Here is a 25,385-nt window from a genome sequence, read left to right on the forward strand (position 1 = left end):
CATCACAAAAGTGAGTAATTGACACTTAATTCTGTGTCACAGTGATACTTCATGTGAGTGTCAGGGCTTGTTAGGAACAAGAATTGGATCTTTCGAAAATTTGAGAGTATTGGTGTCCAGCCCAAACAGGTGTTGAACATGTCCCTTTTGCCTTCCCATCCCCATTTTTACCTCATGTTCATGACCTGGGAAAGTGGATAAATCTAAAGACTATTTAAGAGGATAAAGAAGGATAAAAGGAGAGAAGCCAGTTTCTTATTCTTAAGAGTAATTTTTTTCATTATGTGCTAATCTAGCCTTTGCCAAAATTAATGTAAGGACTTTGAAAGTGAGTATTTGATTAAAATAAATCAGTCCACATCCATTGCTTTGCTGTGACTCTGACTCCCCACTTCACGCCTAATCAATCAGCTCCCTCCTGGGAGGCCTCTGAGGGCCCTGGGTCATATCCTTTTGGCAGTTCCAACCTCAAATCATGTTGACTAACATCAAATGTAAAGATTCATCCAAGTTAAATTGAATGAATTTTTATAAAGTTTTTTACGATTTTCATTTTGACTTGAAATTACTAATGAATTTTTTAGTTTGTCTCTTAATTTGGAACCACTGTTATTTTTAAGGCCTCAGATTTTTAGAGACAATTTAAAATCCTGGGCCCTGGCTGGTGTAGCTCAGTGGATTGAGCACAGGTCTGCAAACTAGACGATCGCAGTTCGATTCCCAGTCAGGGCACATGCCTGGGTTGCAGGCCAGTTCCCAGCGGGGGACACATGAGAGGCAACCATACATTGATATTTCTCTCCCTCTCTCCTTCCCCTCTAAAGATAAATGTATAAACAAAAAAATAAAGTCCCGTAAGCCCTGCTCCCTGAACCTCTAATGCCCAAAGGGGACTCCAGGCCCACCATTTCCTTCTCTTTGCATTTTACCTCCAATAGAAAAATCCAAACCCACTTATGAATACGGGCTGACACTTGACAGCACTTGGAATTGTGGCAGAGGGTGTGTGTAAAAGGTACCTGTATGCAGGGTCCAGCAGAAGGAAGGCCTGCTTGGGTGGGGTTGGTAGGATAAGTAATATGGGTGTAATAATTTATAGTTTTAATTTGAACATTTTATCTAAAATGTTATAAGGTGTGCTTGAGTGTCATACTGTTATGTTACAGAGTTACATGCCTTATGATTTTGTAAGATTTAAAAGATTTTGAAATAAAAAGGGGGTGTTATTTGTGACAGCCCCCGTATATGAGTTTTCTTTGGATAGGGTTATTTGTCTGTATGTGGTTATGACAGAAGCTCAAAATTCAGGAAATACAAAGGGTACTTAGCCAACAGGAGCAGAAAGACTTAGTGTTTCTACTGTGTAGCTGCTTTTCTAGTCACCTGACATTTTCCTCACCTGGGTAAGGAAAATAGACTCCATCATCTTTCTCGGTCACAAACTCTGTGTTTTGTTTCACAGCTTTGAAGGACAGCAGGTTTCAGTTGCTGAATTTTTCTAGCAGTGAACTCAAAGTGTCATTGACAAATGTCTCAATTTCTGATGAAGGAAGATACTTTTGCCAGCTCTACACTGACCCCCCACAGGAGAGTTATACCACAATCACAGTCCTGGGTAAGAAACCCGTCTGGGCTTGTCCTGGGAAACCAAGGAGGGTGGCTACTACCAGATGACTTCTAGCAGCAGGGAAAAGGTTAATGGTGAAGTTTACTGTTCAGATTTGTTTTAGGAAGAATCACTGCCCACCTTGCTGAATGTTTTAAATAGCCTATTTTACCAAACACTCTAAGAAATGGCAATCAGCAGTCTTAATAGATTCCACCTGCTCTTGGGTTTCAACCCTCAATCTTCACAAGCAAAGATCAAGAGAATTTAGAACCCTCAAATGAATCACTCACCATGTGAAATGTCATTGCTTCTAACTGCTAGAGTTGTTTTTCCTTCTCTGCAGAAGAGGGGGAGACAGGCTATCACAGCTGTGCCCCGTGGCAGAGCTCTGTTATGAAATCCGCTTAATGATTTTTCCTTCTGAATTACATCTCATTTAATATTGTTGATCACCTTTTCTTTAGCTTTACTTTGTTTATAATGCCTTGTTTATTGCTTATAATGTAGATCATGCTGTAAAAATCATATCTCATGAACATATAGTTGGCCACAAATTGCAACCATTGGACATAAAAAGAATTGAGAGCTTCTAAAACAGGCTGATAATAAGCAAGGACTGTCGACAGTCTGCTAGGGACACCTCTAGAGAATTCAGTGTCTTCATTTCTGATCAGCGGATTTTGACTTTCAGCAAAATCCCAGTAGCCAGGTTTCCATATGTGTATTTTGAGGTAGTGAACAGATATCCCTGGAAAGCTAAGGTGTTGAAGGTGGTTTGAATTAATCCCCTTTCAGACAAACTTGTAGTCCAGTGTATAACACCAGCTGACTGAGATTTTTAAAACTGAGTTTTCAAGGACGTCCACTACAGCATGAGGCAAGATCTCTGATTTACACCTTCAGGAAGATGATGAATCAAAGTCTATTTGAGGCGGCAGACTGCAGCTTTTTGGTGTGATGATGTGAAGATTAAAGAGGAAAGATAAATATGAAGGACGATTTTGCTTGGTGTGTGTGACCGTGTCTGTATTTATGCATATGTACACATTGAGCTACTGCCTCATTACTTTACTTAAACACAGCTGTAAAGGGGGAAATATTTTTATTCATTAAATTAAAACATGTTCCTACTGCTTTTATGTATGTTCTTGATAAGAGAAGTACTGATTTTAGAAAGTCATGTTTGAAGTCTGTCTGTCCGTACAATTTCTAATGTGGTCTGTGTTTAATGATGGCAGCATTCAGTTATTCATGTTTGTCTAATTTTGACTTTAATCTATGTCAAATCTGCAGAAATATTGAGCATGGAAGGCCTTGCTGGGATTATTTTGGTATTTTGCAAGTGTACCAAAATCATAAGCATACAGTTGACATTTTCTGTCCATCTACTTGTACAGAGGTATTTTAAAACACTATTTGCTTTTTGGAGTAAGTCATTAGCTGCAGAGACTTCAACTTAACCATGTACCCATTGCCCCACCATTGTTTATGGCTTTTCCACAAAAGTGGCAGCAATAAAATTGAATATGCTTAAGGAATTTTAAATATTCAGAATGTTTTATTACATATACCTTTACGTAGGGACATCTTTATTGCAAAGATAGAAATGGTGATTAACAGAGGTTAGTCATCTGGCCCAGGAACAAAGCACACAGTAAAAATCAAGAGTCACAGACTTTGAAACAGACTTCAGTGTTCTGCCTCATAACCTTCACATCTTCTAGTCTAGGTTATTTTCAATAAAATCCCGAAAGCTGCTGTTTGAAGATATTTTCCCTGAAGGTGCACACCTTTTGTTTTCAGGAGCCCATCTGGCCGTGGGCAAGCAGTTACTACCTGTCTGTTGCCAGCGTGTGGTGCGTTTGTTCTCATACCCACTGAATCGGGCCAGTGTGACTGAATACACCCTGTGCTCGGGAGTCAGCACACCAGCACGAGACTCCTGATGGGCATTATGCTTGTAATACTTTTGGCGGTCTGATTATTCTAGAAGTAATAAGTTCCTGCCTATATTGTATAGAAGCATTAACTTAAATATATTTGAAAGCACTATTAGTAGATGCTCTTTTGGCAGATATTATGCATTCGTGGAATATTTTTTCTATTGAATTTATTGTATGATTTCTTGATGGAATAAAATTGTTGTCATCAGTGTTTGAGTATTTCACATTCCAAAATCTGACAGTTTCCACTGATACTTATATGTTCACACCTTTCCCTAAGGTTTAGAATTTTGAGCAACTATAATGAATGAAAATAATATATTAGCATCTTTATTCCTATCCATGGTTCTCTGTAAAGGAGTCTATATGTACCTACCCAGTTATCCTACTTCTTGATAGGATGCAAATGCTCATTTTAGTGCTGTGTCTATTAGTTGTTTGAAGCATTCAGCAAAAAATTTAGTGTGATTACAAGACATAAGGATGGGTATTTGTTAGTTACTATTATGTTTATTTTCTTACCCATGTAAAAATGGAAAACTCTTCTATAACTTGCATGCATTTGTTTCTCCAATTCACAGTGTAGGGACTCTCTTCATACTGCTATTCATCAGCGGAGATGCGCAAGAGAGAAAATTCACTGCCTTAAGATTAATATAGTTAGTGATCATAATAGCTAATATTATTACACTCCTGTCCTCCTAGATTAGTGTTCACTCTTAAAATTCCAGGAACAGGAGAAACTAATTATTTTAAAGGATCTTAGAGTGAGATTTCACATCCTGATCGGCTTTTCGACTCCTCTTTTGTTGTGATTAAGGCGACTCATCCTGAGATTGCTGATTTTTTAAAAATGTTGTAGGTGTGCTGCTTATAATTAGCACTCTTACAGATTTGAGGTTAGCTAAGAAGAACCTTGACATTTTTTTTGCTATTTTCTATTACTTTCTTTGCAATTTTCATTCAGGCTTTCATCTCTATGCACTGCCTTAGATACTTCTTTGGTTATTGCCATTAATGGCTACAGGCACTTTTTACCAAAAGTGACTGTTTAGTGGACCATGTATAAGTATATTCTCTGGTTAGTAGCAGTTTTAATTCATTTTTATAAATGGATTTTCATACTTTACTAACCTCTTTTATATTAGAGTAGACATTATGAAGTTAAAGGGAAAATAGAGTAGAATTAATAGACCAAAATAAACTTTAAGATGTGTTGTTCAACCCCCTTTTTCCAGAAAGATATACTTAAATCACCTATTTCACATTATCAAATTTTATTTTATATTTGTAAACCAAAAACTTTCTACTATGCTTGACTGTTTCTTCTAATCTTAGTAAAGATCAAAAATATTGGTCATAGTCTTGAGAAAACTATTTTTGGTCTTGGAAAAATCATTCAATTACTTCTCAGAATTCTCTTCTCAAAAATAAACAAGTCTTTTATTTTCTTACATTGGTCCTATTTTCTAACACTTTCAAAGTTTTCCACCTGTTTACGGTAGCCGTAAACTTAGAGATGACCTCAGCTCCTCAGGGAGACAACCCTAGGAATTAGCATTCTTTCAGGCATCATCCAGAAGGGTTAGGAAACTTAGGAGTACGGTGACCCTTGAACAACACAGGGGTGAGGGGCACCCACCCCCCCCACAGTCAAAAATCTGCACATAACTTTGGGTTCTTCCCAAATTTAATACAAACCAGTCTACTAACACATATTTTGTATGTTAAATATATTATAAACTCTTACAACAAGGTAAGCCAGAGAAAAGGAAATATGATTAATAAAATCATAAGAAAGAGAAAATATATTTACAGTATTTATTGGGGAAAAAATCTTCAATAACTGGACCCACACAGTCCAAACTTGTGATGTTCAAGGTTCAACTGAGTATCTGTTGCAAAAAAAGGAAGCAGTCACATGGACAATACTAAACAATTGGTAATCCAGATAAGGACTTACTTGCTGCCAGTCCCTCGGTCAGCCCCTAAACAAAGTCTAACAGACATTGGTAAGTTTTCCTCTGCCCTTATTTCTATCTACCCCTTTCTAATTCCTTACTTTTGACCAGCGGACAATATTGATAATGTGGAGAGAACATGCCGTCATCTATACAACCATCTCCATCTTATGGAGAGAATAAAGACTTCCTCCACTAAGAAATACTACTGAAGATGAATAGCTAGTGCAGGTGATGAGGAAAGCTAAGGTGTCTTCAGGCTCAAAGGAGAATGAAAAAAGGAGAGAATGAAGGAAAACTGCCCAGCAACACACACACATACACACAAAACAAACAGTGTAACAAAGACTAAGTCATAATCTAACAGAGACTAAGTTTGAGCCTAAATGCAGTTGAGACAGGACAGTGATATATGCTGGAACCTTTTAACAACTGCTGGATCTGTTCCCGTCAAGAACATTCCCAGGTCACCACAAAGTGACCTTCACTATGTCTTTTCCAGAGTTATGCATGCAAACTGGAACCTGATATACTTTATTCTGTAGTATTTTACAGGGAAATGAGCTGTGTGTGCTACAGTAGCTTTCAGTGCTTGCTCTCTATTTTTTATGTCCAGAGGGGGCCCACCTTCCTTGAATATCCCTTACTGACCTCAAGTATGTTCCCATCAATTACACTTTCCAGTGGGAGTCGGTACATATGTCAACATAAGAAATTGTTTTCATCACTTTATTTTTATTTTTGCCTGGATATTATTTGACTTTTATGTCTATGGTTGTTGGGAGGATGTTCCTAGGTTTTTTAGTCCTTACTAGTTTCCTTTTATTATCTCTTACTCTGTTCCTTATAGGTCACCAAGATCTTACTATGTTTAGGCTTGGATGACCTTTTCCTCTGACATTTGTGTAAACATAACATTTTTAATATTCGTATTATACTGTATTCAGAAGTCATAGTATTTCCTGCTCCTAAATGTCTAGTCTCTCAGTATTCCCTACCAACTGTCTAGGTATGTGTGATGAAAATCTGTAACCTACCTGATGGTTGTCTAGCAAGGATGAGTGATGTTTAGGAAACGGCTAGCCAAAGCTTTCCCTTTTACTTTAGTAACTGCCATTCTGTGTCTCCTGAAATACCGGCAGAAGTGCAACTCCAAACTGGGTATTAAACTATCTTTCTTCACTCTTATCTTTTTCTTAAAATATAAGCTAAAGCAGTTCTTCCTCATGTTTAACTACTCATTTGGGCCGTATCACTTTTAACAACACATTCAACTGAGTGGATGTGCTATTTTTCTCTTTAACGGGGAACAAAGAAGAGGCCTGCTTTGTTCTAATAGTTACACAGCACCAGCACCAGCACCAGCACCAGCACCAGCACCAGCACCAGCACTGCCACCACCACACTATCTTGCTGAGAATCATAACCGCAAATCATTTTACTTTTAGTTTTCCATCATTCTCTACAGGTATTTTCACCTGCTTTAATTCAGTGTAAAAGTCTTCCTGTGGGCAGAATCTGAACTAGAACAGTTGGAAACCCCAAATACATGGTTTAATCCCATAATTTATTGAAGCAGTATCAGATTTATTATTCAACTTGATCATCAGGATGGCATGTTTATACATATTTAATTTCTTGTTTCTCTTCTGAGTTGAGAAACTTATTAATCATAAGTCTCAGAACTGTCTTTGCTTATTCATGATGGTCAGGGAGCATATTCTTAGCTTCATTCTATTGAATTCAGTATTCTTACTGATTTCTATTTCAGTATTCTTACTGATTTCTATTTCAAGAAGCTCAGTCGTGATATAAGCTTGCAACCCTATATGAAGTTTCACTGTCAACTCAGTTTCATAAAAAGGTAACGTTCTTTCTTCATCATCATCATCATCATCATCCTACATACTCTCACTTTAATATTCAACATTTTAGCACCTAAATATTTTATTCAGTTTTGTTATATGTATGTTTAATATATTTACAGAAGGGTTATTTTAATTCTGATACATAAAAGTACTTGCAGGCACTTAGTAGTCTTTTTCACTTTTGATTTTCAAAATCTGGAGCATTCAATTTTAGAATATGGGAAGTTACTGAACATTAACTGTATTGCTATATTATGGCATTTCCTACATTACTGCATCTTCATAAGCAGAAGGATTTTATTACTATGCCATCCAGGGGAGGTAATAATTATATTCTGAATCTCTATGAATAATTTTAATTGAACAGAACTGGTTCTGAGGCACAGTTTTTCTGTGTATGTTTATGGTGAGTGTTTCTTTTAAGGGACTCTAAATTTTTGATCTTTGTTGGTTGACTTTGGAATCTTTCATATGAAGATTGAAATCCAAGGGTTGAGCTTAAGAAGAAATATTTCTTTCAGAGACTTCTAGGTAAGGATGATCAATTGAATTGTCTGTACTCCTCTTCCTTTCATATCTACTTTGTGGTCATTTCTTAATTACTGATTTTTAACTAATCTAATATCCATATTGATATAACTTGGTCACTGATAACTTAGGAGTGTGAGACTGGTCACTTTGAAGATATGTTGGGTGGAAATTCTAAATTGAGTGATTGTGCATGATTCACTTTATTTGATGATGGCTTTGTTTCTTTTTTCCCCTCTAGTGGCAGTTTGTTTGTTTTAAATTCCCATCAGAAATGTCCATTTTTTGTCTCATATTTTGATAGCAGTGATGTTAGTTTCTAATGAATAGAAGAATATGTCCAGAAACAGACTCTGTGTCTAAAGAGCACACGTTTAATTTGTAGTCCCACCACGTAATCTGATGATCGATATCCAGAAAGACACTGCTGTGGAAGGCGAGGAGATTGAGGTCAACTGCACTGCTATGGCCAGCAAACCAGCCACAACTATCAGATGGTTCAAAGGGAACAAGGAGCTAAAAGGTAAGGGGAACCTTGTTTTTCCTGAAGTGTTAAGTCAGTACTGGATTCCGCCAGAGGTATACATCTGTAGAAATGAAAGACAAATGCAACACATGCCCCGAAACATAAATATTCATTGAGATATGGGTTATCATCACTTACAAAGCCTAACAGCATTTTCTTGTTCTAATCCATGTCCTCCTTCCGGGGTGTGTGGGTTTATGGTGATATATATCACTAGATTTCTACTTCGATAGTCAAAAATAACTAGACCTGTCCATTGGAACTCTTGAAGCCAAAAGAACCCTGTTAGAGTTGTCCCTGAGCTCATGCTGGCCATGCCATTCCCTCCGTTCGCATTGCTTTCTCCCTATGGCTCAAGGTAGGTCAGAACTCAAGATCCTTATGTTGGATATCTAAGAAAAACATATCACGGTCTTCACCATTGTGAAGCCCAAGTCATTCAAACATCTACGGAACTGTCAGCTATGTTGACAATGTGCTTTCCTACAATAGCAGCTGTGCAAAGCCAAGAATTTTATCTTGTGAACTTGCAGGCACTGCCTGTCTTGTGAAACCTGTAATTCAGTTGACCATTTCACCAGTTAGTTCTTTTGTAAAGTTTCTAACGTTGTGAGGGTAGCACAGGCAGCTCCTGCAGCCCGGCTCCCATTGTCTCTCCCTCTGGGCTAGGCCATCCCAGGTTTGATTCCTGGGTCTTCAGACATCTGCCACCTTTCCCATTGTACTGGGAAAGGATACAGCCTATCCCCTATTTGACCCCTTTTCTCAGTTAGCCTAAATCCTCATGCGAGTCAGCGTTCTGATTCTTTCCTTTCCAGAAGGCTGCCTTGCCAGTGGCACCCAGCCCAAAGGACTTACAGGCTGAACTCCTCTGGTCATTTGACAGAAACCTTAGCTGTGTTCTTCTATTTCCTCTAGTATGGGGGTATTAATATTATGTACAGTATGTGGTTCTTACAAAGGTGAAACAAGTGAATGTTTGTAAAGCCAAAGTAAATGCTCTGTATGTGCCTGTTAAATAAATGAAGAGTGCCAGGAAGAAAAGAATAAGTCCTTTTAGAAAGGGGATATAAAAATCTATATCTAGAAACAGATAAATCTATATATAACAGCTTAAGTTTCAAAATGCTTACTCTGTTTTAATCTCCTATTTTCTAGGTATGGTTTTGGAAGGAAAGAGTTTCTCATTTCCCCTCGGCTTTTCTGTCTAAGTGAATTGAGCCATTAAATGTGTACCAATAAGTACAAAATATTAAAAGAAAGTTAATGGTGCGTCCTGTCCCAGGGAGTGCTGAGTTCAGGAAAGGAGCTGCCTTGGCCCATTCACCCTCCGGAAGCCTCCTCCTTTTCTGGGTGTTCTTGGACGCGTCTCCCATCTGGCCCGAAGCCGATAGCTTACTTTGCTGTGCCCACTGCCACTGCATTTTTTTGTGGTCTTTCAAAAGTTTCAGAGTTTAAACATCCCAATTACAATTTCAGTGATATAAATCCATTTCGTTACTTTCTCACTTAATTGATGCTGATGGGGGTAGGGTAAGGGGTTGTTTATGCCTCCTCTCCTGATTAAACTACATTGGGGATTTGGATGATGTCCTGGAATTTTTAAGCCAAATGCCAGCCTCGCAGGCATTCCAAGTTCAGGTGACTGCAGGCATGGAAAGCTCTCTTTCCCTCCTCCTTAATGCCTTGAGCAGTCAGGTGTCAAAAACATTCAACTTTCAGTTACCTTGTTGTGGTGGGTTTTTAGAGAGAAGAAACATATGAAATACATTTAAATAAACATGGTATATATTATGTGTAGTTGAAATATATCTTAAATACTACCCTTCAAGGTTGAAAAGTGGGAAATGATCATTTGCTCAGTCATCTACCCACAGAGTATCCCTGGTCCAAGTGACTTTCACCTTTTTGTTAAAGTAATAACGTGGGAGCATGGGAGAGGGGAGGACATGAAAACAGAGAAACAGAAATTCACTGAACTCTGATTTCTCAGTACATTTTGTCCCCCCCCCAGGCAAATCAGAGGTGGAAGAATGGTCAGACATGTACACTGTGACTAGTCAACTGATGCTGAAGGTGCACAAGGAGGATGATGGAGTTCCCGTGATCTGTCAGGTGGAGCACCCTGCAGTCACCGGAAACTTGCAGACCCAGCGGTATCTAGAAGTACAGTGTGAGTATCTGTCTTGGACCATTCTGGCTGCTGGAACAAAATATTACAGACTGAGTAGCTGAGTAGCTTATAAACAACAGAAAAGTATTTCTCACAGTCCTGGAAGCTGGAAGTCTGAGATCAGGGCACCTACACAGCTGTATTCTAGTGAAAGCCCTCTTCCTGGTTCACAGCTGGCCCCTTCTCATGTGTCCTCACATGGTACAGAGCTAAAGATCTCTCTGGGCCCACTTCATTAAGGGCATTAATCTTATTCACAAGGGCTCCACCCTCCTGACCTACATGAGCATGTCCCACAGTCCCCACCTGCTATATATCACACAGGGCACTGGGATTTCAACATGAATTCTAAGGGGACACGAATATTCAGACTATAGCAGTACCAAGTGTTTGATTCTGTGGACGCAGACTAGCAGTTGCTTATAACATTTCAGAAACCATTCATTGAATACATATTTTTTTAGATAATAAAGAGTTTTTATCTTGTCTCAGTAGAAAAATAAGCAAAGAATTATTTTACTGAAACACTGTCATTTTACTGAGTGCCAGTGAGAATTTTGAAAATACTATATTTAATCTGAATAGAAAACTTTGAAATGATCCTAATCCGCTGTAGCACATGACTTAATTAAATTTTGTGAATATTGACTGTAATAATTTTCGTGTCAACTCCAAAATCTAGGGCAGTGCCCCCCTTTATTAATCCCATCATAAGTACTGAGTTTTTTTATAGAAGAGATTTCATTTCCACTCTACATCGGCATTTTGTTATAAATGACCCATTCTCCCATTTTTTGGCATAAATTATACAGTGAGTTTAAAAGGGAAATTTTGGGGGATCAGCAACATAGTCTCAGTGGCTTCATCAATAAAAGCTGTATCGTGGTGAGTGAGGTTATGTCCTCACTGTGCCCTGTGGACAAAAGATGTTCTCTTCATCTTCCCCTTAGGGCTCTCCTACTTGTGAAAAATATATCTCTTTTGCACAAAATCATCTTTGCACCTAGGGTGTGGCTAAGAAGGCACTGCTCACTTTTTATCAGAAGGCTTCTGTAACTTGGCCCCTCATAAGTTCTAGGGCATATCTGCATGCACGCAGGAAAACGCTACACAAGTTTGGTTGGATGGCAGTGATAGGGTGGATTCTTCTGTTATTTCCTAGGGTTGGTGTAACAGATTACCACAAACTTGGTGGCTTCAAATAACAGATACGTATTTTCTCACAGTCCTGGGAGACAGAAGTCTGAGTCCAGGTGTGGGTGAAGCCGGACTCTCTCCTAGAACTCCAGGAGAGGGCCTCCCTCCCTTTTCTGGCTCCTGGTGGCTCCAGGAGTTCCTCATGTTGTGGCCACATCACCCCAGTTTCTGTCTCTGTCTTGACATGGCTTTCTCCTTTTTGTCTCTTATAAGGACACTTGTCATTGGATTTAGGGTCCACCTATATCAATCCAGAATGTTCCTATTTTCACGATCTTTAACGTAGTTACGTCTGCAAAGACCCCTTTTGCAATATGGCCAACCAGGGATTAGGAAGCTTCTATAGGGGTTAGGAAGTGAGCGTGTCTTATGGGGGCCACCATTCAACCTGTTCCAGTATTTGTCATGTGTTTAAATTGAGCAAAACAAGGATGAGGAAAGTTATAAAAACTTTCTTCTAAGAGACCATAATCCCATTCCAAGCTTTTCTTACTCTGTGAGTTTGGCTCAATTTAACATTACATAATGCAGGTTTTTCTTCTTAATTCATTTCATCTACTTCATTATGTAGCTTCATTATGGGCATCATGCTTATAATTTTCATATCACTAAAACTATTGTGGTGTAATGTCCCTATAATGGGAAAACATAAATGATCAGATATTATCTAAATTGGCAGATAGTAGATTTCTTTTGACTTTGTTAATATGTGATTCATTTAAGCAAACTTAATATCCATTAACTTCCCTTGTAGGGGCCCATTAGCTTTTATAATACATTAGCTCCTTTGTGAGACCTGAGTAGCTATTCATCCAGTTCCCACCCCTAAGTTCTTTTAGTAGCTTCCCAGAGTATCTCTAAGTAGAGTAGAACCCTACCCACCTGCAAAATTATACTCACTCCCGAATGTAAAATATTTCAAGCATTATACCTCCTACCCCTTGGATGACTTGATCGTGATATTTATAAACTGTGTCTTCTGTATTCCATAGATTCAAGTGACATTTGTCCCTTAAGAAAAGGAATAGAGTACCACATCTGAATCCATTGTACTTCAATCTTACAAAGCAATGCTAGCCCTTAACTGCAGGAAAGTGACTCTAATGCCTTCCAAAAATGAAGACACACCCACTGATCATTTTTAAGTCTAACATGGCATCTTTTTTCTGTGAGACTGTTCTTACATCCACCGTAAGCCAACCAAACATTTTATCCTTGATACTCCATATTTTGGAATATATATTTTAAAAAGTCTTTGCATAAAAGAAAATGAAGAATCACAAAGCATTATATCAATCTGAATGGAATTTAGAGTCTGGTTTGGCATCCTAAATGAAACTCTCCATGCTCAGGAAAGTCACCTGATCGTTCACTACTCTCCATTCCTAGAGCAGTATGGAGACCTTTGCTGAGTCAGCCAGGTAGTCCTTAAGTAGCTTCTTCAAATACAACTGAAATTCTCTTGACTATTACCTACCAGCTGTACTCTTCTTGACCACCAACAGCTATACATAACAAAAAGCCTTATGCCTAAGGCGCTCAGTCATTGAGCAACAAAGCTTCATCGGTTATTGGCCAGTGGTGGTGGTTCAACCCCTGAGGGTCCTCTCTCTGCAGACAAGCCATGCCATGTCTTGATGGCCATGAGCAAGGAAGAGATGCTTTAATGCATGAGATTCAGTAGACAGTCTGCATGGATGTTGAATTATTTTGGATCCCCCATGAGGAGTAACATTAGACCATTACTTATTAATTGGCTCAAACCCTTGGAGCCAGTGATTCTTAACCTTTTTGGGATCACTGATCCCTTTAAAAATCCTTGGATAGCTATAGACCTGGAAAAAATTAACAAAATCACATTCACAATTTTGCTCACAATTTAAGTCTGTTGACCCTAAAGAGTTTTCTCAACTTCAGTTATTTGAGGGCCACTTTCACACATTTTACCATATCAACAGGTTATCTATATTCAGATCCTATTTCTAATTTGTCTTTTCTTAATAAAAGTTTTTATCTACCTATTTATTTATTTATAGGGAAAAGGAAGAAGAAAGAGGGAGAGAAACATCAGTGTGTGGTTGCCTCTTGCATGCCCTATATTGAGGACCTGGCCCCCAACCCAGGCATGTGCCCTGACTGAGAATCAAACTGGCGACCCTTTGGTTTGCAGGCCCATGCTCTGTTCACTGAGCTACATCAGCCAGAGCTTAGAATTTATCTTTAGGCTACTTTATTGCTTCAGCCTACCCAAAACCTATGTAAAAAAATCTATAAAATTATGAGTTTTACTTGCTATGTCTGTCTAATAAAATTAGTTAAAGGAAATAAATGTACAACAAAATAAATGTACAGCTATTAAGTTTTAAATGTTTTTTATTTACCACCTAAAAAGATTTCTTATATCATCAGTGATAAATATTAACTTACCACCAGGAAATACTGGGTTCACCCATGGACCTCAGGTTCAGAATCGGTCTGCCCTGGGAGAGTAAGACTACCATGGGGGCAGATGGAACCTGATAGGAACAGTGTTAGGTATCCTCACTTGGTTCAGCCTGGCCCGCTTTGCCACGTGAAGGCTTATGGACGCCTCTTTTATCTCATCTAAGAGGATATGAACAGGGTTAAGTGACGCATAATGGATTTGAATTCTATATAAATCATGTCCTCTTAAAATACCATTTTTTAAAGAAGAAATGAAATAATGAAAATCGGCATTGCTTGCCATTAAGTATCTTACTTTAAATGTGACAGGAAAAGGAGGGGAGACAAAATGAGTATAGTACTAACATACTACATAGAAGACAAGGCTCAAACTGCGACTTGGAATTGCTTTTGTCTTGTGGATTTAAGTCCTAATTAATTGAACACAGAACTGTGTAGTGTTTTTTGTTAGGGCCCTTATTTGCAGTACCAGGAGAAATTGTTGTGCCCAATTATGTGAAAAATCAGCCAGATGTGTATGCTGTCATACTTTTAATAATTCTTAAATTTTTGGTGAGTACAGATATTAATTGTGTAGTATGCATTGAAGTGATTAACATCAATGTAATTTATCATCTGGAGATTTCTGAACATAAATAAATGAGCTGTTTTGTTCAGCAAGGTGTTGACCCCTTCAGAATTAGTGAATTAAATTCCCCCCTCCCCCCTTTTTATTATAAATATGAAAGGCACCACAGTCAGCCAAGTGTTCAGTTATTTGATTTTCTGGGGCATTAGCTGCTCTTGTTTGTGACACTTCCCTGTTGGGTGCTCGTTTGCAAGCTCATTAATAAGGTTTTCTCATAGGAACATCGCTGGAAACAAAGACCATGCAGTAGGGCTCTTAGTTTTTTAGCTTTCATTCTGAAGCTCAGCAAGGATACAGCAGCAGCATGCAGTTAAATGTTTAAACCAGAAAATCATTATGCTTGCAAGCTGAAATTCAAAGCTCTCTTTCCTTAGCTGTTAGGCAGAAAACAGTTTTGCTTTTGAATGTTCTGAGTTGTGTGACCCTTATAAATTCTTTCTGTGCTTTTTTTTCTTCGAATGTCTGGGTGTATGTAGCGTTGCTCAAATTTACAACATGGTTGATTATAGCAGAGCATGATACATTTGTAACCCAGTTAGTAGAGCTTCAGATCTGAGAGAACGTACTCTTGTCAAATAAAAGCCTGTTTAAAGGAGAACAGTTCACTGTCTGTGCATTAAAAGAAAATTGTCTAAATAGCATCAAGGTGGCAACACATAGCGACATAAGCTGGAAATTGAAAGAAAAGCTGTGACCCTCAGTGTGGCATTCAGATCGCTGCGTAAAGGGGGAGAGCCTTACTGTGGACTGAGGTGAATCTGAAGCTCTTGCATGATTGCTGTGTGTCTTTTGCTTTCTCCCATGATAGCCAGAATTTAAAATGTTCTTGTAGAACTCCTCAATCTGCCAGGGTTTTGTGCATGTGCATATTTGTTAAAAACAAAAATTAAGAGAAGAGTTTTGAAAGGGAGCATGAAAACAAAGACTCTAGATTCACAGTGTTTGAGTGCCTTCCCTGCTCTCTCATTATCATCTGATAGTTAATCATGTACATGGGCATCATTTTCAAAATGAGTTTTATTGACTCATAGAGTCAGGTATTTTGTAAATCCATATTCTTGTTCATCCGAGGTCCAGAGAAGGCTTTCATTCCCTCAACTGGGGGGAAATTGGGCATTGAGGAATTGATCAAAACTTATTCTTGATCTGTGCCAAAATAAATGTTTCTGTGGTATCGACAGTGCCCTGTGGTGATGGAGGGAGAAAAACCTGGAAATTAGAAACCTGTCCTTTTGGAGTGGAGGGTGAGATGTAGTTCCTAAGAACAGCTCCTTATACTTCATCTGCTTCCCCATCAATTCTGTTCTTAGGTTGCATTCTTAGGCTGGCATTTTTGGGTTTGGCTCTTTCTCTTTGATCTACAGTCTCACTCTCTTTTTTAAACAGAATATACTCTCTCTTTTATTTTTCTAAAGCAATGAATTGAGTTTCAGGGACATTATTTCAGTATTCCTCATGAGAAACAAAGGCATGGAGACCCCAATTCAAACTGATGTTTTGACTGTTAACTTTTTGTATTAATACATGGTAGTAGTGGGGTCCAAGTTCCTGGTATCACCTGCACAGATTGTCAGTGATGCATTCGGTAGTGCCAAAGTGGGCAAGAGGCTGAGTAACCAGTATTCAAAATGCAAAGAGTCAATGTTTGGCCAAATACACTGTGAGCAAGACTTGAATGACCATTAAGGAAGAGAGTCTTTGCCTCATTCCTGCCTTCTAAAGACACGGCCTGTAGAGAGAGGACTCTTACTGCTACTGGTTTCCTGTACCTCATTGTCTGACGTAGAATATCTCTGAAAGGTGTCTCTCTGTGGCTGTGGACACCAAATATTTACCTAGTGAAAATAGTAAATGTGCACTCTTCACTTAATGGTTTTTTTGGGGGGGTTGCTAAAAATAAAGCACTTTTTCAATAATAAAATTAAAAATAAGTTACACACAAGTCTCATTAAACATAAAAATAAATTGTTTAATTGAAGTATTTCTATGGTAAACACGTTTTATGTAGTTTTTAAAGTTTTTTGTACTATTTTTATTTTTAGGTATGCTAATATATTTTTTTCTTTTTTATTAACTTTGTTGTTGTTGTTCAGGTACAGTTGTCTCCATTCTCCTCCCAGTGCTCCCCCCCACCCCAGCCATCCCCACCTCCCACCCTCAGTCCTACCTGCTTTGGTGTTGTCCATGTGTCCTTTATATGTGTTCCTGAAAACTCTTCCCCCTTCCTCCCTTCCCCCCTCCCCCCCTTTATCCTCTCCCACCTCCACTTAATGATTTTTAACTCAAGGTCAAATATTGATGATATGAAAGGTTAAATGATTGTGAAGCTGGCATCTAAAAATCTAAAGAGAATGGTCAAACAACATGCTTTATGATTTCCCTTAAGATGCCAATTTGAGATATACCAGAGATGCTAAATAAATGCATAGTGAAGTAGAAGTATGTAAATCAAAACGCCTGAGCTGAACTTCGTATTTTGGAAGGTGGATTGACCTTCTAAAAGAGAAGTACAATTATATTTTGTGATAAGGGCTGTTAAAGTAATTAAACAAGGAGGCCTTGTATACCAGAGCCTCCGTAGCCTACGAAACTGCAACCAAAACCAAAGTCAGCACACTCCTAGGAAAATGGAAGTTCAGCACAGCCAATGGGGCGTTCCCAAAGAGGTAGCGTCCTTAAGCTCTAGCCAATCAAATGATATTCTTGCTTTGCTTCTGCGTCTTCTCTTGAAAAACCTTTCCTCTAGCTTCTCGTGTCAATAGAGCACTTCGAATTTGATGCTGCCCTATTCAAACTGATGTATACTTAATAAGCTCTTAAAAATTGTAATGTGCCCAGTTTATCTTTTAACATGACTAAGATGGATTCATGGTCTGTTTTTGTTTTGTTTTGTTTTGTTTTAGCAACATAGCTAGGAATAGAAATCTGTGCCCTAATATTTCTCCATTTTCTCATTCATTTATTCACTTGGCAGTATATATTGAATGCCTACTGCGTACAAAAAAACAAAACTTTTCTTTGTACAGAGCTAACATTTTTAAGCAGAAAATCTTGCTATAATGATTTTCTTGCCCAGAGTTTGTTTCAAATTTTGAAGATTCCTCCAAGATATGGAGAGTCCTCTGTGAGTGTGCACCCCATCTTAAAAGCACTGGGAACATATGTATCAGGTCTTGACAATTTCAAGAGTAACTTTCTGCCCACCATTACAGAATGCAATTTGATTATGTTGGGTAAACAGTAATTTCAGTATCTACAAAACTACTTGCAAGTTGCAACAAGAGGGACTTGCTTGCATTCTACTGTGGTAACATAGCACATGCTCTGGTCCCATGTTAGATCCACCAGGTTTTACTCTCCCGCTCAGAATAGCTCAGTCCTCCACAAGCAGTGCAGTTGAAATGCTCCAATCCAGACAACAGGTGTGACAGCAGGAGGTCCTTCACCTTGCGAACAAAGAAACGGCAGTGAAAATTATTCATGAATGTATTATGACAACAGAAAGCAAACTCCTCTGAGACCTTGGTGTGGCACTGCTGTCTAATGGGTACCAGTCACCTCGTGGCACTAGACATTGGCCTCCTTCAGTGCGGAGACATCTTCTACCAACAGTCTTGGCAGCCATTGCTAGGGGTTGATTCTTGCTTTGAGCACAAGTAGGCCCTAATGCTCACCAAGTCTCATGTTAATATTTGCATTATCTCACTACTCCAAACCACAGTTACCCTCCATGATTGGCAAAGACTCTTTCAGTCAGTGCTTTCTTCCTGAATGCATAAGCACTAACCCAAACCCTGTCCCAGCCATACTGATACAGCTGCACCCTTGAGTTCTTGACAGACTACCCTCATTCTCTTTGCCGGGCCCTGGAACAGTGAGCCTCCTGCCTGACAGGCATCCAGCCCCTCCTCAACTGGTGTTCCAGAATATTGGATGGAGCCTCAGCAGGGACGTGAGGAGCCTGAGACCCAAACACTGTAGCAGGAGCACATGTGCATTCACACCCGTGGGCCCAGTTCATTCAGCCCATCGGAGCACACGCGGTGCCCACATTCCTGATTTAGAAATCTTAGGAAGAGAGTGAAGTGTCAGGAGTCCCTGGGATGACGACGCCAGCGGGGACAGTAGGAAGGCTCCCACTTGCCTCAGCTCTGCTCCTCCGGCAGCAGGTGAGAATGACGGCACTGCCGGGAAAGGAGACTGCAGAGTGCCTTTTCTTAAATAAAAAAGTGGTCAGGACCTGATACATTAGTGTTGTGATCTAGAGAGAAGGAGACAATGACTTTTCATTTACATTGCAGAGTGAAATACAGGTTTCAGTCTCGAGTTTCATCTTCTAAAAGATCATAGAATGTGGTGCAAGGTCAGACTGGCATGAAATCAATTGTAATCTGCCAGGAAGCCATTCTACCCTCTTTAAGAGTTTCCATATATACGTACATTCCCTTTATAGAGAGAGCAAAGTACATTTAAAGAAGGACCTATCAAATCGGAATATCTTCCTAATGTTATGTTTTTAATTGGCTGCTACTGTAGTGTGACCTGAAGCTTCCTGGTATTTAACCCTCTGTGCGGCTTTGACTAATGAACGGATTTTAACTGCTGTGGCAGTCTTGCTAAATGTCTTTTATGGGGTTTTGAAAAAATTACAGTGTATTATGCAAACCTCAGATTCCTTGACCTAATTGATTGGCTGTTGGTGATGCCATCTCTATAAACTGTGATGTTCCATAAGTGCATGGACCTAACTATTTTTCTTATTTTTATACAGCAGTTCCATTATATAATGACATTAAGCCATTCTGAGCATTACTTTTCTGGACAGTTATTGCAGTTGGATGGAAAGTGTCATCTGGCTTTTAGCCTGTGCCTTACAACACCAACCGAGGCGTAAAGTGATCACCCAGAAAATGTACTGGGCCTTACCTCATTACTTAAAAATAAATCTTGGAGTCTGGTTCTCTTTCAGAAAAGATGTAGTGGGTTATAACATCTGATTTATGAACATAATTAAAATATAAATGATGAGCTGTGAGCTATTCAGTCAGCCATCTGGATTGTTCGGTATTTTGACATACTACTCATACTGTAGTCAGGGTCTTTCAGCGAGATTGTAACACCCCTGAGTTGTAGAGGTGCCAGTAGAATCCCATGGTTTCTAGTCTGCCTGTTGAGAATACTTAGGTTCCTCTTTCAGTGTAAAGGACAGAGAACAGAATCTGTCAGATTTCCTTCACTCAGGGAGGGATCTGGGCGTATAGACCTTCTGTTTGACTCCTAAGCTGGGCAGGAAGACAGCTCAGCTACCCCATGGTCACATACTACACCTGCAAATAGTGGACATGTCAACAGAGGAAGACATTTTTTCTGTACACAAGCAAGACCAGTGTTTACATTTTCACTTAGCTATTAAGGTAACTGGCAGCAATACCCATAAGTAGATGGTAGATGTTTCTTCAGAAGCCTAACGTATAAATTAGGAAAATCAGTTATCAAAAATGAAGGTGCATTTTCCATGGATTAGAATATGATTTCTTAAAGATAAGTTCCAGGTATAGCAAACTCGTAGCTTGTTCTTCCTAATTTATGTGAGTAATTCACAACTGGTAAACAGCCATTAGTACCATTAAAAAAAAAACACTTAACTAAAACAAACTCAATTGTACTGAAAAGACGTAGTGGAATAGACTTCTACACTCTCTTCATTATTAATGGAAGTTGCGCATATAAAACCCTTAGTACACTATGCTGAAAAACATGCCCTGTTCGCTTGTAAATAGCACAAGGGGGAAAAAAATGAAAAGCCTTCCACACAGGCCAGCAAGCATTCTGCTTCTCCTTAATTAACGGGCTGAATTCAGCACTGCATGGAGAATGGAGTCCTTCCGTGAATCGGATTAACCTTTAAGCAAACATTACGTTTTAGCCCAAATTTTGAGCTTTAAATGTAGCCTCGCCCGGAGTGGTTCATGGGTGAGAATGACAGTGGCCCTCTAACCAGGAACTCTCTAACGGATGCTGTTTCTGAGAATGAACTGTAAGGGAGCAGGTCTCTTACTGTCTGTGCTTTTTGTTCACTTGTTTCTATAGTGTGTTTGTTTCTAATAAACTTCACCAACTACCTCCCTGTGTGTATATGTTACACCACCAGAAATATTAGACCCACAGTCACCCTGTGGTTGCATTTGAGCCTAAAATAATAGTCTGTAGCTCCCAAGAAGAGTGCCCAGGAGCTCCTGCTTCCACCTAACAGTCAGTCCTCACTCAAGGTCATCCTGTTTATCCTATATTTCTGTCTTTCTTTAATGACTACCTACCCATCCCAGTTACCAGTACCTGGAAACCTCTGCGCCATTTTGCTCTTAAACATTTCTTCAGTCAGCAAGTCTAAGAATAGAATCGTGTTACTTGCAAGGGTCATCTGGAGCTTCAGGCCTGTTGACTTATGTTCTCTGGCAAGTTACTTAGCTTTTCAGAAAGCATTACCAACTCACTGTGTGCAGTACACAGGGTATACAGGAAGGTCTCTTAAAAAGCTGTGAATGCCACGTGATTTTCAGCCGTAAGAGAAAGATCTCCGACAGACAGGAAGATTGGGAAGCGCGTGTGGAAAGCAGCCATCCCTAGAGAAGACTTCCTGTGTAGCTTGTTTAGCAGGATCCAGGCTGAGATGGGTTGAGCCTGGCCGTATGTCTCTTTTCTCCCTTATTCCATAGGATGAATGTTAATGAGCTTACCACTGCTTGTAAAAGGCCAAGGGGCTGTTGTTTAGGTGGTGTGATTGTCTGACAAAGTGCAGTTATGGAAATTGTTTTGACCTTTCAGCCAGCGGATGTCTTGCCCTCTCACATTTATTACTCTTGGGTACATTTTCAAAAATATACATTTACAGAGTCACAATTAAATGAGAGACTGATTTAGGGATTACTAGCTCATTAGTACAGAATAGAAAAAAATAAAACCTCGGTTTCATCTAGGTTTTATTTGTAAACGTATTTGTATGTGGATTTAATTCTAACCTCTCCCATTTCCTTCCCTACTTTTTGCACCTCACACATTCAGTTCTCATGCCCATACCCCCAGAAGCTCCCAAATAGTTTTTAAGTAGCTAGTGAAAATAAGAATAACTAGATCACCGGCCTAAGTAGTTCCCTGCAGTAGAAAGCTACATTGGTTTTAATAGTGGATTGCTATTGGGAAATGTGGTTTTGAATCAGAAATTTCTCCCAACACACATTTCATGGGGCCCTTTCTCACTAGGTCCGTCTCTCCTTCACTCTCTGCACCAGTGTCCTCATCCCCCAAACTGGGGTTATTTCACCACCAATCACGGTTCCCAAAACAGTGGACTCTCAGTACACTGTCAGTGTCCTTCCTTCTTATTTATATGTTTATATTGAAAAGTCAGAAGTTAAGTAGGAGCCACCAAAATCTCCCATGTCTTTATTTTTAAAGCCATTTGAGTAGAGCTCAGAAGTTTTGCCTTTCCTATTTGAAAACAAGTACATAGAAGAGGCAACTTATTAATATGCAGTGTCATAATATATTGTCACATAGTAATATATGATATATGATAAAATGTATCAATTCCTAGCACCGCAAATATCTGTGGCTTCACCTCAGCATGAAAGCAAATGAGTTTCTTTTAGCTTGAGTGAGTTTGGAGATAAACTTCAATGTAACAAAATGTATTTCACAGGAAATGTTTGATGTGGCGCAGTTGGCTTATGAATCTCTTATCTATGCACAGTTCACTCCTTAGAGTTATTAGTCAATTTAATTTGAGCAAATGCCAGGATTACTAACTAATTAGAGGGATGTTACTGAAGGCAAAGGGATGGGAGACAGCGAGTGCTGGTACTGTGGGGTTTGTGGCAGCACGCAGGTCTGATTTTGCCTGGTGATACTATTCGCTGAACATTATACTTTGTGCTGTTGTCATACAGATAAGCCTCAAGTGCATATTCAGATGACTTACCCTGTACAAGGCCTAACCCGGGAAGGGGACGCGCTGGAGTTAACATGTGAAGCCATCGGGAAGCCCCAGTAAGTTCTGAAGGCCACGGCTGGCAGAGGGTCGCGTGCAGGGAATATTACAACACAGAGATGTGCGTTCACAACTCACCGGCTTGTCACCTGTCTCCTGCTATAAAGAATGGAATTTTTTAGGAAATAAAAGGATACCCAGTAGAATAAATATCTATGGTTCTTATGACATTGGGCAAAAAATGAAATGCCAGCTCAGATTGAAACATCAGCTAGTTCTATTTTATTATCAGTATGATTGTTGGAACTATTTTCTCTCACATACAAAAAATAATCGTAATAAATTTTTAGTGTGCCCACAGTCCAGTGATATATCTGCTACTTTTGTGTTAATGACTAAGCTGTTAGGAAGATAGTTTTTAGACATAAATTAAGCTGCTGTGTTTAGGGCCAGCCACAGGCAAAATTTGTCCTACTTTTAATTTTGCTTCTCTTTCCCTCAAAGAAAAGTGACTCTACAAATATTTTTGTTAGTAAGGAATGATTCAGGAACTTTCTCTATCTCTCTCTCTCACACACACTCTGTGTGTTTGTGTGTGTGTACACACACACATTGGTTATATATATATATATATGAAGAACCTTCATATGTATATGAAGAACCAATGAACACTCTTATTTTATTGAAAGTAGAAAGAAGCTACTTTACTTGCCCCTGCTAAAAAGAAAGATATGGTGAACTAGAGAAACTATATATCATCACTAATACAGCAAAAGACATGTGGTGGTACCACTTTAGAGATTATTCAGTTCAGTTTGGGGAGGAGGAAATTTTTCTTTCATTTTTCTGGTAGAGTGAAGATTGGCATTAACAGTTTCTTAGGGGGAAAGTAATCCATGGAATCATAAAACTGTACAGCCGGTCAATTTTGGGATTAGCACTCAGACATTTAGTGGTCTCCAACAAAAAACAGCATTGAGCTCCCTCTGCTGTCCCGGTGGTACGATTTTTTTTTTCTTCTCACTCGAGTTTTGCTAAGCAGCATCCTTATCAGAGTTTTCATATAAGGAGCCTAGAGCTTGTTTAAAAAGCTTCCTTTTCCCCACCAGAGCTAAGGAATGACCCATGACAAGAGACAGGAGTGAGCCTGGCAGCCACTGGCTGGCTCACCTCACCTCCGCCCCCCCAGCTCTGTGTTTACCTCTCCACGGATGGGAACCGGCTTCTCTCGGTGGTGTGGCCCCTTGGGGTTTGGGAGACGACCTGTAGGAAGTACGAGGAACTCTTAGTCTGTTTGGCTTTTCTTCTGGTATTCCACAGTTATTTGGTTTTAAATGCTTCAAGCTCTGGCAGAGTAATCTCTTCTCTTTGAGCACTACAAAAGACTCAGATCTTTCTTTTTGGAAACTGTTTGAATTATGCCCTAGTTAGCACCTTACCTTACCTCCAAAACAGTTCAGAGGAGAAAAAAATTCTCATGAGCCTCTTGCTACTTGTAATACCTATATATTCAGCCACATTAAACACATTTACAGTATATGGCTTACTAACACATATTTTGTTTCTCTATTTTTGTCTCCTGAGGAAGGTACTGCATTCGATTGAATGTGCCACAGGGACCATAAATTACGTGTTTCCTTCGGGACACTTATGCCAAAGAGGATATTTGTTTGTTTCTCTCAAATAGGACTGGGAATGTGGTTGTATGAGCAAGCACACATACTCTGCTGCTATCCTTTGTAGTATATTACCTATTTACTTTCTTGAGAAATTGCATACAATAAAAATGGTAATTTAACTTGCTATTAAATGTTGTGAATATCCTCAGCACTCACCCCTGCGGTTGTTTCGGCTGCCAGACAGCAGGACATTAGGTCTGCTTGCCAGGCAGACCCACTGGCCACTGCCTGCAGTGGCAGGAGGACATATGCAGTGCTAATTTTTAAATAATTTACTGGGTTGTGATGACAAACCCATGTGTAATTAAAGAAAAATTGTAACTACACAGCCCATTTGAAAATTGGAGTGCTGCTTGACAAGGCTCCCTTGCACACCCACTCATCACTGAGCGTGGGTCTTCTGTCATGTCCCTGCACCTAGAGGTGTAGTGTCAGGAACGCAGGGAGGCCGCCTCTGTGCTGGAGTCTGTGTTGCCCTTCTTGAGGGAGAGTTTCCAGGTGCGATCCTATATGTGGCCTTGATTTCATAGGAGATTAAAGGAGCCACCTTGAAGAACAAAAGTTGTAAGTTGGTGCATTTGAGAGATTCTTGGTGCAATTTTGGCTCTGAAGTGTCTTGCTTTTTCTTGATGGATACAAATGTGGTACTTGAATCACTAAAATAAACTCGTCTGCGATGAGTAAGTGCCACAGGACTCAGGAGTCTGTGTGGCGATGCAGACCATGGTAATTAACCGGGGAGTGGCTCTCTCTGGCTGCAGGGCCTGCAGGTGCACTCACAGCCTGGCAGGGCAGAGCGGTGCCAGTGGGCAGGTCTGAGAGAGCTGTGAGTGAGGCTTCC

The 25,385-nt window shown here is 39.5% G+C and overlaps 1 protein-coding gene across 2 annotated transcripts in view; it reads left to right on the top strand.

Annotated features, from left to right (window-relative positions):
• The window catches only part of CADM1 (cell adhesion molecule 1), a 394,995-nt gene that overhangs the window by 329,523 nt on the left and 40,087 nt on the right, over nt 1–25,385 (top strand). For both annotated transcript variants that reach the window (XM_037147378.2, XM_037147379.2), the window contains exons 3-6: nt 1,463–1,615; nt 8,295–8,432; nt 10,450–10,608; nt 22,825–22,924. In XM_037147378.2, coding sequence (XP_037003273.2) covers nt 1,463–1,615; nt 8,295–8,432; nt 10,450–10,608; nt 22,825–22,924 — 550 coding nt within the window. The remainder of the gene's footprint in view (nt 1–1,462; nt 1,616–8,294; nt 8,433–10,449; nt 10,609–22,824; nt 22,925–25,385) is intronic.

Source organism: Artibeus jamaicensis, unplaced genomic scaffold (genome assembly GCF_021234435.1).
Source record: "Artibeus jamaicensis isolate MK-2021 breed Jamaican fruit bat unplaced genomic scaffold, CSHL_Jam_final contig_585, whole genome shotgun sequence".
NCBI lineage: Eukaryota > Metazoa > Chordata > Mammalia > Chiroptera > Phyllostomidae > Artibeus > Artibeus jamaicensis.